Source organism: Acipenser ruthenus, chromosome 19 (genome assembly GCF_902713425.1).
Source record: "Acipenser ruthenus chromosome 19, fAciRut3.2 maternal haplotype, whole genome shotgun sequence".
Taxonomy (NCBI): Eukaryota; Metazoa; Chordata; class Actinopteri; order Acipenseriformes; family Acipenseridae; genus Acipenser; species Acipenser ruthenus.
The window spans coordinates 27,549,961-27,567,033 of NC_081207.1; the positions used below are offsets into that span (position 1 = coordinate 27,549,961).

The 17,073-nt window shown below is 38.8% G+C and overlaps 2 protein-coding genes across 3 annotated transcripts in view; both read left to right on the forward strand.

Moving 5' to 3' along the window:
- itfg1 (integrin alpha FG-GAP repeat containing 1) overlaps positions 1-17,073 on the forward strand; it is a 93,320-nt gene that overhangs the window by 43,447 nt on the left and 32,800 nt on the right. For both annotated transcript variants that reach the window (XM_034041156.3, XM_034041155.3), the window contains exons 11-12: positions 5,576-5,726; positions 7,623-7,728. In XM_034041156.3, coding sequence (XP_033897047.2) covers positions 5,576-5,726; positions 7,623-7,728 — 257 coding nt within the window. The remainder of the gene's footprint in view (positions 1-5,575; positions 5,727-7,622; positions 7,729-17,073) is intronic.
- Positions 1-17,073, forward strand: part of LOC117424615 (vacuolar protein sorting-associated protein 35) — a 198,878-nt gene that overhangs the window by 28,215 nt on the left and 153,590 nt on the right. The window lies entirely within an intron of this gene.

A 17,073-nucleotide genomic window follows, 5' to 3' on the forward strand; every position in this document is an offset into this window, starting at 1 on the left:
ATTATTATTATTATTATTATTATTATTATTATTATTTTATTTTTATTTTTTTCTTAGCAGACACCCATATCCAGGGCGACTTACAATTGTTACAAGATATCACATTTTTACATACAATTACATTATTTTTTACACATTATTTTTACATACAATTACCCATTTATACAGTTGGGTTTTTACTGGAGCAATCAAGATAAAGTACCTTGCTCAAGGGTAAGGCAGCAGTGTCCCCCACCTGGGACTGAATCCGCGACCCTCCTGTCAAGAGTCCAGAGCCCTAACCACTACTCCACACTGCTGCCAGAAACCTTAGTATTATCCATGTCAACAGTGAGAATGCAGTTTGAAAGTTGTATTTTTTGTAACAGGATTCATGCCTGCCTTTCTGTGGCGTGCCCTGTAATAAGATTTGAACAGTCTGCTCCTAGGTACTGTTTATAGCATGATAAAGAAGACTGCAGGTCTGGGTGACTGCCCCTTGGGGAGGCATATTGAGGTTTATAAATCCATGGGGTGTCTATTAAAATTAATAGAAAAAAAATCTGTTGAAACAGTTACGATAAATCAGAATGATTCATGGGTTTAGTTGCTCAAGCAGATGTGTGTCTAAGGTAGAATAAAAATGTCCCCTATCTGCTGCAAATATCAGTATTAAAAAGATACAAGGCTAATGCATGTACTGTATTTAGAAAGTCTTATGATGAACACAGCTATATTCACAACACCTGAATATAGCTGTATGTTTCAGACAATAAACCAAAAGCAACTGTAGCTTCAAAGGAGGGTGGCATTGTCTGATTCAAATCTGAAACATTGAAAGGTGCCAGGATTGTAGATAGTCAAGATGGTATAATAAAGCAGCTGGTGATACAGACAATCCTGGATCGAAAAGAAAAAAGTGTTGTGAAAAAATGTACCAGAGATGCTTGAAACCAATAACCTATTGATGTACACTGCACCACAAGAGGCACTTGTGGAAATCAACTTGAGTGTGAAAAGTTGCAAATGAAAAACTACTTCCTTGGGACCAAACCAGTGCAGTCTGCGCTTTTATCTTTTTCATATATGTAATATATATACACAAAACACCCTGTTGAGTTTACAGCAAACTAATTTCATAACCTTTGCTGCATTCTGTGTTGCAAATACAACAGTGATCAGCTTAAGTGTGTGAGGGAGGGAGAGATGGTACGATTGTTGAAATGTTGCTTTATATATAATAAATATGTGCTCCAGCATCTACCACTGAACAAAGACAAAGATGACAGACAGTAGCAAACTATTTGAATTTACCAAAACAAGTCCAAGTGCCTATTGAAACAAACAGCATGCATGCATACATCAAGTCATCAAACTGAAGAATGATACATTTGTTACATTTGGATCATGTTGTGCACCCTCATTTTTAACTAGCTTGCTTTGACCATGTTCCAGCTCATTAAGATCCCCTCATTCAATACATTTTAAAGTTCCTGCTTGTAAACGTAACAAAGATACCTGTCAGTGTTAAACGCATCTCGAAAGATTTTTGTATTTTAAATTTATTTCTTAAGTAATAAAACATTTTTTTAACTTTATAATAAAGAAATTGAGGATTTAAATACTTATTTAGTAAAAATACAGCAGATTTTCCACACATTTCTCAGGAGTTAAAAACTGTAAGAATAAATACTGTTTATAAATAAATTATTGTCAGCCTCGCGACGAGGCCTGATCCATTCCTGTCAGTTATCAGAGTTAAGAATTAAAAAGCAGCAGATGGTTTGTCAGTACGATCGGTTTTCAAGAAGCAATTAAAAGGCCAGAGCTCCTACTGGTTATGTACCGATGCGTGATGAGCGTTAACATGCATATGCTTCCCCAGCTTCACAGAAATAATTCTTAAAAGAAATTTAGGAGCAAGTTAAATTAGCAGCTTCTGAGCAAGTTGGTACTTATCATTTAAAGGGTTTCCAGCAAATTGCAGGCAGGGTGAAGCCCTTGATTTGATGAGACATTTGGCTGGGAATGCAAGTGCTAATGTGATCTTTAAATCAATACAGGGATTCTCTTCACCTATTTAATGTCGTATCTTAAAAGAGTGCGAACAACACCGTAATGTATTTTCTTGCCTCTTACTAGTACTAGCAGTATATTTTGAATATATTTTGGTTTATCGCTTGTATTTTACTCCAAATTGGTCTATGCAGATACTTCCAACACAATTAGACGACAAGGCGATGACTTCTTGTGTCGCATTTCAAACTCAACTGCTATGGTCTAATCAGACCACGTGTCGTATAGCGAAGGATACCTGGAGGCAGCAGTTTGTTTTCATAGCAAAATATTTGCACATTCTGAATTAACATAAAAAAATAAATAAATAGGCAGCCTCAGCACAATAAAAAGGGAGTTTGTTTACATTCCACAAAACTAGATTCAGCTATAGGTACACAAGCCTTGACCAGTTATCTCATGTCACCCTATGGTCCAGAGAAGCCATATTCTGGCAACTATCTGCAGCAGTAGAAGGCTGTAAATTACACATTAAATACCTTAAAACTAAAAAAAAAAAACATATCAAGACACTCTGATTTGGTCCTACTAAGCCTTTTTACCATTTGAGATATCTTGCACTTTTATTTGAGTTCTGTGTCTTTACTTCAAATCGTGCTACAAGTATTGCAATGAAACACTTGCGCTAGCTCCCAGTTACAGATTCAAAAGCAGCGCTGCTGTGTTGGTGTGGCATGTCGCTGCATGAGTCCATGGCTAACCATTTATTGAGTACCTGTGCTGTTTCCTGTCGGTCTCTTCATTCAGGAAAACCACTAGCTTGGCCCTTCGTGACCAATTAGTACCGAGTTGTGTTGTATTCATGTCAGTGTGGTGCTAGAACATACCTGTGAGAATAAGGGCCTCTGTGGCTAGTTAGTGAGCTGTGTTACAATACATTTGTAGTACCCGCACATTTTGAGTACCATTTTTTTTATTTTATAAAAACCGTAGTATCACAGATGCAGGTACAGTACATTGCAAGGGTGAGCAATGTCTTTTCTTAAATCTTGCAATGCACATGGACTAATTCAGAAACAGGCTCTCGTTACATCGGCAGAATGCTTAAAACAATTCATGTATATGTGTGGATACCAAGCTAATAGGGTTATATCTATGATGAACCCTAAACCGGAGGGGTCGTATTTGTACTTTATATTCTAACCCCCACCCCCCCATATACTGCAATCCTGTTGTACGTATTAATAATATATTTTGTTTGAAAGCAATAGCAAGTTAAAGAAAGAAAATATATTTTGTTAGGCTTTAGCCCAGCTTGCTCAACTGCCAACTGTGCAGGTTCATTGATGTCCTCACTGAAATACTAATGTTAACAAACAGTAGAGGAATGACAACAATATTTGAGAGCTTTATGACAAAAAGGGTGCAAGTGCAGCTCTAAACAGAAATGAACTGTAAGGATGTTCATCTTTCAGCTCGGCACTTTTAATTTAAGACGTTTGTTGTGTGGGCATCAGTATTCTGTTGACATTGCACCACACTCCCTGATGTTTTGCTTTGCCATGCCTTTGAGAAACTGAAAATCAACATATGAAAAGAATTCTAGCAAGCTGTACAGCTTGCTAAAAGATTTTTTTTTTTTTTTTTGCACTTTTGGGTGGAGCTGTCTTTAGTCCAGGACTAGACCAGATGTATCCACCATCCGATCAATATCAAGGATATCTTCGGATGATTCACATTCTGCAACTGTTTACCAGTCAGTCGTTTGAGAGAATTCCATCCCTCTCCCTGGCCAGTTAAGGAGTTTTGCATTTATTCATCCTGTTTCCACAGGGTCAATTAAAATGTATCATTTATTTATAGTAAGTATAAGTGGGAGGCTAGGAACTAAAATGCTGCTTTTCTTTTTTTTCTCTCTGGGTGAATCCAGTTTATATAAAATCGAAGAAAATACTGAAGACTACCTGAACTGATTTCTGCAAAACTATACCTCGAAATACTGTTTTGTGAAATGGGTAGAAAGAAGACAGATACAATATTTTTGTTAGCTAGCAGTCTGTTACAAGTGCTAGAAGTACCTTGTAAAACTGGCCCCTAAAATCTGCAATAAATACTAAATATGTATGTATAACTGTTTTTTTCCATCTGATCTAAACAATAGCAGAACTAAATACAGCTCTCCTTTAAATCATTAAAAAAGACCTATTCATGGTGCACAAATGTATGTTATCTCAGTGGCGGTATTTACAAAAGTTATTGTATTTCTTGCTCTTATTGTATTACTTGTATTGTAACACTTGAAATGTATTTGCTTCCGATTGTAAGTCGCCCTGGATAAGGGCGTCTGCTAAGAAATAAATAATAATAATAATAATTTAAATGAGACAATGTTAAGATCAGTTGAATACACCCCAATATCATTTTAAAAAATGATTACTGTTATTATGAACAAAATTTGTCGTTGAGCTGCTATTTCAGTCTCATCCACATGTAAACTGCTTATAAATCGAAAAACCTAGAAGTACCACTCAAACAGGCTTAAAGGCATGTTTCTTCTCCCTATGGTTAAAATGAATGAAGCTGCCTGCAAGATTCCAAGGCCATTAAATAGGATACCATAGCATGGTGGTACTGTACTTGGAGTGCTAAGCAAGGGGAAGCATTCAAGGAGATATAGATCCTGGTAATGTTAAAAACAACTTCACTTATTACAAGGCTTCTGTTTTGTTTCCCCTGATTTTTGAAGATTGCTTCAGCAATAGTAAATTGCTTAAGGTATGACTAAACCACAGAGATAGACAAGGCTGTTTCAACAGCTGCCTTATCCTATTGGTTTCACGTGGGGGGGGGGAAAAGCATAACCTTCTGACAACACAAATGAGGAAAAATATTCACGGAAACAGTTGTTTTTTCAGCCTGATTCAGAAGTCTTCACAGCTGTAATCTCATCTAAATGTTAAGCTTTGCTTTTTGATCAGCCTTTCTAAAGAAACACGTGCCAAAATAAAACATGGTGTTCCTTTACAGTGGACTGCAAGTTTGTGCTCTTCAAGGTTAATTTCCTTGCAAATTGTATTTCTTAGGTTGTTTTTTTTTTTTTTTTTTATGATGTTTGCAATAGTTCTGAGTCTTTCTTATTGCAATTACTCAGTACTGTTTTTTTCTAGGTCTGTTAAGTTGCTGACAGTTGCCCTTCAGTTTTAGTTGCTTGCCATAGGTATGTGTAATGCAGGCAAGGTCAGCCAAAGTATCCTTGAGTCAAGTTTCCTTTTGTTTTTTCCACTGGTGCTTATGAATAAAAAGACTAAAATAAAAAGTAAATAGAATTTGAAAAATATTGAATAATCTAGGTTTTCCAAAAAGGCTATTTTAAAGAGGTGCATGGCTGAAGTAAAGTTTGCCAGAGGGGGAAAAAAAGTTGAAAAGTAAATAAAAGATATATGGTATGGACCAAACTTTTCATTAATGGGTACCAGCGTTGGTTGTGCGTGTGTGTATATGATACATTGCTTAGCACTGTCCTTTCTGCCCAATAAGTATCTTGTATAGAAAACCTTTTCTCTCACTCTTTTTCACTTAGCAATCAGCAAGCCTTTCTCCTGGAGAATGTGCCATGTGCCAGCGTCAGCTGCAGGGGTGCAGGTCGTATGTTCCGAGTCTTCTGGGAGCTCTCAGACCTCAATCAGATCACAGATGCTGTGGTGGCAACCTTCTTTGACATTTATGAAGACGTGAGTACAACGCTTTTCGTCATGCCTCGTTTTTAATTACTTTCTGCCTGCTCTCATTTGAGGCCTGACAAAGAGTCTCCTCTCCCAGTCCGACCAGGGAATTGTGAGGAAATAAGGAAAGGCATTGGCTTAATTAGGGAGCCCCATTTATGACTCAACGCTAAGGCATTACAAACATCCATCTTACCAGTGTGATAATTAATCTAACAGTGCCATCTCCATGGATCTGTCCTGTTTAAATATCTTCAGGTTAAAAATAACTTCCACTGGGCTAGAGGGAAATAAGTGCCCTAAACTTATATATATATATATATATATATTGCATCTATATATTGCATATATATATATTGCATCGAAGAAATACTTACAATACTTACAATACTGCATACGGTACATAAAAACTGTCAGAACTGTAGACTGTAGACAGAACTGTAGAAGGCATGGGGTTTAAATCAAAGACTAACCACTAGTTACATTACCCCTGTTGAACAAGCTGTGAGTTCTAAAAGAAGTGTGTCCCTTTTGTTATGTGTGTAAGCCTGAATAGTTTTTAATTTAGGCTGCACATTGCAGTGGTTAGTTGGGTAACACCAAAAACATAAGCCATCTGAGAATTAGCATCCCTAATGCTGTCATGCCCCTGTACTTTTTGGTACAAGAATGGCCATCTTTTTAATTTTTTTTATTTTTGTTTAAAATATGAAATTGCCCATCCATGCAACATTTCATTATTATGTATTTTATTTTAAATCTACTGAAAGGCAATAGATGCTCCTGATAAATTGTGACAACATATGATGATTTTTTTCTATTTTTTTTTTTAATAATCTGTGACGACTGACAAGAATCTGCTAAGACAAGTGATCCACTGCAGGGCACAATTAGCACAAGACGGTCCATGGCAGGATCACAATTAAGCAATGTAGCATGACAGTCGTAACGGCACTTCCTCTAGGGCTGGGTTTATCTCCCAGAAACCATCATCAAGCGTTCCATGTACATGTAAAAATATTACTTCAACAGAGAGACAGGCAGAATGACAAGTTTCTCTACAGATCACCATATTCTGATTCTCTTAGATAACCCTTAATAACTTAAAATAACTGACTTCCATAAATTAGACAGCAGGGCAGCAGTGTGGAGTAGTGGTTAGGGCTCTGGACTCCTGACCGGAGGGTCGTGGGTTCAATCCCAGGTGGGGGACACTGCTGCTGTACCCTTGAGCAAGGTACTTTACCTAGATTGCTCCAGTAAAAACCCAACTGTATAAATGGGTAATTGTATGTAAAAATAATGTGATATCTTGTAATAACTGTAAGTTGCCCTGGATAAGGGCATCTGCTAAGAAATAAATAATAATAATAATAATAATAATAATAATAATAATAATAATAATAATAATAATAATAATTATAGACCAATTAGATTACAGTATTTAGGTACATTATTGATATAGGGTTGAAAATTGGGATGAATTTGGAAGAAATTGTATGTCAAGAAAAAGCAGAGTTGAATGATGATAAATGTACATAATTATAGACATGTACTCCAATACATTTGTAGTGCATTTGTAGCAGAGTCTTAAGTGTTGCTAATGTACAGAGAGAAGTTTGAAATAACCTCTATAGCTTGGCATAAGTGTTGGTATGAATCAATAAGCCTGTGTTTTATCCCAACATTACTGACATAATTAAATGGATGGATTTATCCAGTGCGTAATATAAAGAAAGCAGTAACTTCTGTTCTTCTTCTAGAAAACATCTTCATATCTTACAGAACTGCCAGGCAATTTAGGATGACCATTAGAATAAAGAGTCTTGCTCAGCTCATTTTAGAGATACCATAAAAAAAACAGCTTACCCTCTCTCTTATGAAGGATCAAATTTCTCATTGCAGGGAATATTAGATATGATGGTGCTCAGTAAAGGTCCTAAGAATGAACTTGCCATCCACGCTTTGAAAAACAACTTCGAGGCAGATGCTTACTTTGTGAAGGTTATCGGTAAGTGACCACCCTGTGTTGCATGCATTTTTGTTTAGTTTTTATGTTTAGTTTCTTCGTGATTTCATGGACCCTACTGTGCAATGCATATATCATTTGAAGGTTATTTGGTAAGGGCACTTATAGCTTTACACTGTTAATACGTGATTAATTGTATGTTAACATGCTGTATTGTAGCAGTGTGTTATGTAGCTTTGGATACCCGAATAGAATTATCACACTTTTTTTTTTTTTTTTTAATAAATACTGACTTTCTTAAATCAATCATCATCAGGCTGTTGCAATTGAAATTCATATTTTTTTTTGAGCACACATTGTCTATTCAACCAAAAGATTGTTTTGTAATGTTTTTTTTTTTTTAATTATATGTATTTTTTATCCTCTATCATAATAGAACAAACAGGCCATGAATCAATTTAGGAGACGCGCAAGTGATAAAACTGACATTTAGAAATAGAAAACTGTCAGCAAATAGCTTTAGTGCCCTTTAATCCATGGCTCCTGGGTTTTAATTAAGGACGAACCAACCTGTATTCTCAAACTGACATGCTGCTTTATCTGGTCTCCCTCCTGACTTCAATCAGACCCTGGATCCTGTCAGCTCAGATGATTGCAGGCAATTGCTTTTGACTCTGTAGGTTGCCTTTTGGCCCATGATTGTTTCTGCATGTGTATTCTGCTAGTATTGTACATGCAGACCCGGGAGGCTGGCCTAGGAGAGAATTTTTTTTTCTTCTTTTTTTAATACAACCCAAACTGTAGACTCTTGTGCAATAGCAGGTTGTCTGCATCTAGTGGCTGCAGAATCGGCTCCATGTACTTAGCTGGGGGGTTGCTGATTGCTAGTTTTGTCTGATAAAGTTGTCAACCAACAATATGGGAGGAGACGGCACACTAGCTAGGCTACAGTTCATACAATGTAATAACAGCAAGAGTGCTTGTAACGCCAGCTGCTGTGAACATTTGCAAAAATGTGGATGTTTATTTAACTCTTTCTGCACAAAGTGACTTTGCAATAAGACAACCCTACAATAATTAAATGGTTTCTTTCAAAAATTATACATGGACATAGAGAGTTAGCATTCCCATGAGGGGAGCTGTTTGAGTTGCAGACTTCTTATTTTTTAGTGTTATGGTATCCACTTGAGAAAATGTAACATGCACCTCCATACTGTGCTTGCGCGACTGGAAATATTGAAAGACTCCCTACCAGGACAGAAAAAAGTCGAAAATCCAGTATGCTGTCTTTAATTTTGCTGCACAGCTGTGTTTTATGATGGGCATGTCCCATTTATTCAGATTTAAATTCAAAATAGATAAATCATTAAATGTGTTGAATATCCCACCTAATATAGTAAGTATAGTTCTTCACTCAAAATATATACAGTGACTTGGGGACAGACCATTTACCTGTGATTGTAATGATGTAAGATGGTCACCCCTTAAAATAAAGTGTTTCTAATAAAGTTTGTGTCCTAATTGTATTGTATTTAACAAATTGTGCGACAGAACAGAAAATTGACTCAGTTGTTCACTGTACTACATGAATGCCTCTGGACAAGGAGTTGCTGTATCATGTTTTGAATACTAAGAATAATCTTGACTAAAGCACAATACATTTTGTGTTTTTGTGAACAAGCATCTCAAGGTGATGAACAGAGATCAATCTGTCCACAGGAGGAGACTAAAACCCCTTTCACACTGGCATGCTCTACCCCGGTCAGAACCCGGTGTCATGCGGGTCGGCTACGCGATTTCACACTGCTTTTGTATAGATATTTCTGCACAAGATATAAATGGGTCTGTGTAACACGAGTGATTTAAAGTATATAGTTGTATTTAGGCACAGGGATTGCACAAACACTTCACGTGCATTTAAAGTATGTAATAGTATGCGAGCACGGGATTGCAGAAATTAGTTCATGTGCCTAGATTCAAGTGAATAATTAATTTGTAATTGAAACCCGGCACAACAGTATATAGAGATGCACGTTTTACTCACTCGGGGTTGTGTGTTCAGGGCGAAAGAACGGGAGAGAGTGAAGAGGTAATAATAACAACAACAACAACAACAACTGCTACGAGTGCTGGAAGCACCAGCACCGTACTTTCGTGCCCTGTTTGTTAGTGTCTTTTTGTTTTGTTTGTCTATTTTATTTTGGCCTCAAGTGTCGTGTGCTGTTTTTGTTTAAACCTTTTATTTTGTTCATTTTTTAAACTGCGCAACAGCACAATTCAGATTTCACCTCGCAGTACTTTGTGTTTCTTCCGGGTCTGATGTCACCACTACAGCCTGCTTGTCACACTCTCCCATTGGTTAAACTTGCTCAAGACCTTCAACTGTTTATGTCCTGCCTCTGCTCACTTATGATTGGCCTGCCACTGATAAAAATGCAGATCTTCTGTTGGTTGATTTTATTTCATATAAAAAAAATAAAATTCTGCATGATTTAAATTGTAAAACAAATTAATCTGCGATTAACTCTTTAGTTGATCAATCGGTCCGATTTTAAATCTTTTAAATCGGAGCAGCCCTAGTAATTTTAGATTATTTCATTTTCTTAGCCTAACCCTTATTATTGTAACAAATAATTGTACTCCAAATGACTTAATAAATCAATGTAATTCTTGATGATTATTGCCTGGTTAATATAAAGTATGACTTGATTTGGTTAACCTGTGTCACTGAATCTCTTTTTACCATGCTTGTTATAGTGTGTGTTACTGGTACAATAGAAAATGACCAGCTGTCAATACCCAGGTAACTGGTAGCCGTGGATCCTGTGATTTTACAAGTTTGAAATCTTTGTCTCAAATGATAAAGAAAGCAGATGTTTTGGTGTGTATTAAAGGGGATGGAGAAGCAGAATTGAAACGTCTCTCATTTGAAATCTTTTCTTTGCAGCAGTGTATGCTTTCCTCCCATATTAGTCCCCAAACTGCTATCGGGGGAGAAGCTGTACTATTGACTTTACGCCTGTGCTGCTTAGAGGATGGAATTATAAAAGATAGGTTTCAGGATTGCTTAGAGATTGAACTAATTGCAGTGTTCAGCACTGGCTGAAGACTTGGATTGATCATTTGAAATACACTCTTCAGGTGGCATGTTACAGCAATTCATTTAATAGGCTCCACTTGCTTTTCTGTCTTTCTTTTTATTGTACTTTGCCATTGACAGACTTTGTAGCAGCTATAACATTTTAATGTAACCATACTCCCTGCTTCAGTTATTGTTAAGCAAAGTTTGTAATGGTTTGAAACTAAAAGCTTCAGCCGACAGCGAATAAAATAAAAAAAACGAGGGTCCTCAATTAACAAATTTAATGCCACGCACACCAGTAAACTATACACAAGTGAATCGTAAATGATTTAAGACAAACACACAAATAGTAGAAGGTGAGGCATGCAAAACAAATGTCCCGAACAAATCAAGTCCAAAAAATAATCCAAGTAATCCAACCGAGCAAAAAAGAAACAAATCCAAATCAAAAATGGAAAAAAACCCCAGAATGATCTCACCCGACTGTTTGTTTGTTTGTTTGTTGATGCTTATTCTGTAGTTCCAGTGGCAGTCCAACAGCAACCAGTTGTCCAAGAGATGCTCCAAGGTAGTATAGTTCTTATTTAATATAATTTTCTTGTAAATAAAATCCTGAACAAAAAACTGGAACCCATTCAGTACCTGCACACAAACCACACCGCCATACACAAAATGGAGGAACCCAGAACACCAAAACCTGCCTCCCTTCCCCCTCTACTTGTTTAAAAAAGAACAAAGGCTCATGGGAGTTCAGCCTTCTTAAAGGGGAATCCTTAATTAAATAGATACCATAATTAAGAAGTTACCTGGCCAGGCATTTTAACTAAAGGGAGTGTTTATTTAAACACTTGTGTGGCTAGTGCCACATAGTACCCCCCCCCCCCCCAGTTGAGGTGATGGGGTTACCATACCATAGTACGGTTTGAGGTTAACTATGTTAACCGTATCAGTTTTCTGATCGTCCAGCTGTATACGATAATTAATTGGACCAAGTTTCTTAAGGATCGTAGCCGGACCTACCCATTTAGGGGCTAGTTTAGCGGAGTATTGAGCGGAGGCATCAGAAAGAGGATGGGCTCTGACCCAGACTATGTCACCCACCTGTAACTGAAGGTTTTTTCGATGGGCATTGTAATATCTAGCCTGCTTGGCCTGAGCTTTATCTACATTACGCCTAACTTCATGTGCTATTTGCTGTTGCTTCTCTAAGAGTGCATATTGAGGAGTGGATGGAGCTGGAGCTACTAGTCGTTCAAGAGGTCCTTTAAGGTGGTATCCTAATGCCAGTTCAGCAGGGGTATAGCCGGTGGACTCTTGTTTAGCGGAGTTAATGGCATACCTGAACTCGGCGATCCATTGATCCCACGTAGTATGCTGTGAACCAACAAAGGATGCAACCATTATCTTCACAGTACGGTTAATGCGTTCTGTGAATTTAGTCTGGGGATGGTAACTGGTTGTTAACTTGCGTACTACTCCCCAGTTTTTACAAACATCCATTAGCAAGCGGCTTGTGAACCGAGGTCCACGGTCCGAAACAAGATAGCGAGGAGTGCCCCACCTGGTAAATATCTCCTGAATAAGGAGACTGACGATCTTGGGAGTCTTGCTGTTTTTTAGGGGAAACATCTCAACCCATTTGGTGTAGTAATCCACTACCACCAGGAGGTAGACATTGCCTTTTTTGCTCTTGGGAAATGGCCCCATGAGGTCAAGTCCCAACATCTCGCCCGGTTCTGTAACAGAAGTAGATTGTAGGAGACCCGATGGTTTAGTATTAGAGGGCTTATATTGTTGACAGATGGTACATTCCTTTGTGTGTTGCCAGGTGTCTTTCTTGACTGATGGCCACCAAGCTACTTCCAGAATTCTTACGAGGGTCTTAAGACGCCCCATATGACCTCCTAGAGAATTATCATGGAAGTACAGAAGGAATGTTGGAATCAGCTCAGAGGGTACCACTAGCTGGAACTTGTGGCCAATCCCAGAGACAGGAACTTTTCTATATAGCAGTCCTTGCTGTTGTAAGAAGGTGATCCTATCAGAACCTTGTGTGGACGTGTGCAAATTGGAGATTACTTCTTGAATGTATGGGTCTTTGAGCTGAGCAGTGGCAATCTGGTCTAAGGTTGTAGGAAGTTCTAGGCTGCAGTCCTGTTTCTTACCAGCATAGACAGCTACTGTGGGTGATATTGAACAAGGTGCTCTGGATAAGGCATCAGGGACAACGTTGAGACTTCCTTTCCGATAGTGAACTGTAAAGGAAAATTGCTGGAGTCTCAAGGTCCATCTGGTTAGTCTGGATGACATCTTGGGGGTATTAAAGGCCCAAGTTAAAGCAGCGTGATCAGTGACGACCTCAAACTGCTGGCCTTCCAGATAGTGCCTCCATTTCTCCACCGCCCACACAACGGCCAAACACTCTTTCTCTGAGGCAGAGTAATTACTCTCAGCTGCATTGAGGATCCGGGAAGCATAGGCAATTACTCTTTCTTCCTCTCCATTTTGCTGAGAAAGCACTGCTCCAAGCCCTACCTCACTGGCATCCGTGCTCACCCTGAAGAGTAGAGCCATGTTGGGCTGAGCTAACACTGGTGGTGTTAACAGAGCTTTCCTAAGGGCATTGAAACTGTCCTGACAGGCTTCAGTCCACTCCCATCATACACCATTCTTTTTTTAAGTTGTTTAAAGGAGCAGAAAGGTCAGCAACATGTGGGATGAACTTATGGTACCATCCCACAAGTCCTAGAAACCTCTGAACTTCCTTCAGATTGGACGGTGCAGGATAGTCCCGAATTGCCTTGATTTTTCCAGGATCAGGAGAGACCCCCTCCCCTGAAACGACATGTCCAAGGAAGTTGAGAGAGTCTTTGAGGAAGTGGCACTTCTTCAGATTGAGGGTGAGATTGGCACTGTGAAGACGATCGATGACAAGAGAAAGATCTTTGTTGTGTTGAGCTTTGCTGGAGGAGTAGATGATGATGTCATCTATATATACAAAGCAACACTGTCCATTCAAATCACCAAACACCTGCTGCATCAAGCGCTGGAAAGTCGCAGCGGCATTCTTCAGCCCAAAGGTCATCACTTTAAAGTGATAGAGACCAAAAGGAGTAATAAATGCTGTCTTCTGAATGCTTTCCGGATCCATCGCCACCTGCCAATATCCTGATTTTAAGTCAAGAGTGCTGAACATGGAGGCATCCTGGAGAGACTCCAAGATCTTATGAACCCGAGGCATTGGGAAGGCATCAAAATGGGTCTTGTTATTAAGTTGACGATAATCAACACAAAACCTATATGATCCTCCACGTTTCTCCACCAAGACCACCGGAGAAGACCAGGCTGAAGAGGATGGTTCAATAATCCCATCCTTAATCATCTCTTCAAGATGTTGCTGGATGATGGAGCGCTTCAAGGGTGATACTCTGTAAGCCCGACTTCTCACTGGTACTTCATTGATTGTGTGAATGGAGTGTCGGGTGACAGTCGTCATTCCTAGGTGTGGGGAACAAACAGTTGGCCACTGGTCCAGAAGATGTTGCACCTCAGCAGGCTGTGAAATCAACTGTGAAGATAAAGATTTAGAATCTCTGGACTTCACCAATTTCTTTCCCTTTGAATTCAGCAGGTTTTGTACTTGGCTTGCTCTGAATTGCAAAATACACATTCACCCTAGGGTCTCCCAGGTCTCCACCACGCCAAGCCGATTCCCACTCAGATTTTTCTAAAAAAGGATAAAAATTATATTTATCTTGGCATTTCACTCCATACTGCCTGTGGGCAAAATCCAGCTGCGGCTGTACTTTCTCAATGAAATCTAGCCCTAAGACCAAAGGAAATGCCAGATATTGATTAGCCATGACAAAGATGTTTAATGACCAAAACCCCCCATAAAACTCTAAAGTAACTCTCACTCTTCCCAGAGATCTGTAAGACTGTCTGTCAGCCAGTGTAAAAGCTAGCTCATCACATGGGATCAAATGTTCATTTAGTCTTTTAATCTTTTCCCACATCTGGCTTTGCATCAAAGTGTAGGTACTGCCAGTGTCGAATAGAGCTGGGCTCCGCTCTCCTCGCACTGTAATCTTCACCACTAAAAGGGAAAGATGAGAATGAAGTTCCTTTACCGGGTTGGGTCTTTTAACCTGAACCACATTGACCTCAGCGTTTCTTTTGGTGGGGGCTTTCATGGTCTTCTTTTCTCCGGGAGTTTGTACATTGACCTTAGCCCAGTACTCCTTTATACTAGACAGGTCCCTCTCCACCATGGTTCCAACTCTGACCAGCTCAGCCACAGTTTTCACTGTCCCACGAAGACTCTCAGTGAGCTTAGGGTTGGCATTGTTTAAAATCCTTTTAACCAGGTCGGGTTCCTCTATGTCTGGTCTCCAGCGCACACACAGCGCGCGGTAGTCATAAGCAAAATCGCGTATACATTCAGCTGGCAACTGGACATGCTGTCTTAGGCGGTCTTCAACCTCGGTCAAGTAGTCAGTTGGCAGGAAAGTTTTAAGAAAAGCAGGTTTAAAGTGGACCCAAGTATGGATATGTTGTCGCTCAGCAATCCACCAACTTTTAGCAGGTCCTTTTAAAACTGAAGACAAGGTAGCCATTATTTCCTGCTCTTCCATGGGTCTCAATGCTAAAAACTCATCACATTGATCAAGGTAATTTGTAGCATCTAATTTACCTTCACCTTCCCCAAATTCAGGAAAATTAATTTTAATTGGAAGTTTACTTGAAACTACAGCTCTGTCCACTTTCTGTGTCACCATGGGGGCCATAGACAAGCCTGCAAATGAGCCTTCAAAATTCAGGACTGAGATCCAGACCAGTTTCTGAAGATTGAAATCTTATTTTAGGCGTACTAGTCTTTCTTCAAACTTTACTTAGCTGATTCTGCCATCGAATGTCCTGACGCTGGAAACAATCAAACACAGCCCTTTCTAAGGTGGAAGCGGTTGTGGAAACTAACTTTTCAAGCTCTTTAACATTTGTTCAATGTGTTTCCTCAAACCTTCCTCTCTGTTAATGCTACTTTGCTGAAAGGAAGTAAAATCAGTCTCTAACTCTGTAATGCGTTTATTTAGAACATCATTAATTTTTACTAACTCAGACTGAGTCACATATACATCATTATCATCATTCTCAACCTCCGCATCAATCTCAGGTTCACTAACATATAAACCACTCAACAACTGGGTTACTTCATTTACAGTGGCTCTGTGTGTAACAAATGGATCAGCTGTGAAGTCTAGATCCACTAACATACCCCTACTACTGTCCTGAGGACTTGTGGTGATGCCATCTGGACCCTCCATTTTATAAAAATATGATGGGATTTCAAGTATACCAAACACAGGTGTGGTGGTAATTCCAGTATGCCTTTTTAAGTTGTCCCCGTACGGGCCACCAATTCTGTAACGGTTTGAAATTAAAAGCTTCAGCCGACAGCGAATAAAATAAAAAAAACGAGGGTCCTCAATTAACAAATTTAATGCCACGCACACCAGTAAACTATACACAAGTGAATCATAAATGATTTAAGACAAACACACAAATAGTAGGGGGTAAGGCATGCAAAACAAATGTCCCGAACAAATCAAGTCCAAAAAATAATCCAAGTAATCCAACCGAGCAAAAAAGAAACAAATCCAAATCAAAAATGGAAAAAAAACCCAGAATGATCTCACCCGACTGTTTGTTTGTTTGTTGATGCTTATTCTGTAGTTCCAGTGGCAGTCCAACAGCAACCAGTTTTCCAAGAGATGCTCCAAGGTAGTATAGTTCTTATTTAATATAATTTTCTTGTAAATAAAATCCTGAACAAAAAACTGGAACCCATTCAGTACCTGCACACAAACCACACCGCCATACACAAAATGGAGGAACCCAGAACACCAAAACCTGCCTCCCTTCCCCCTCTACTTGTTTAAAAAAGAACAAAGGCTCATGGGAGTTCAGCCTTCTTAAAGGGGAATCCTTAATTAAATAGATACCATAATTAAGAAGTTACCTGGCCAGGCATTTTAACTAAAGGGAGTGTTTATTTAAACACTTGTGTGGCTAGTGCCACAAGTTGACATTCTTATTTAGAAGATAAGCTGCTGCTGTTCTGATTGGGGACAGCAGAACAAGTGGCTTGTCTTTGCTTTGTACTTTTAGGAAGAAAATACTTTTTTAGGAAGAATTGAATTTTACTGTCTCAATATTGCCACTGTTTTGTTTTCTACATTATGGTCTACCTAAAATGTCTGAAATCTATAGAATGGTATACAGCTATGGCCAAAAGTATGTAATCA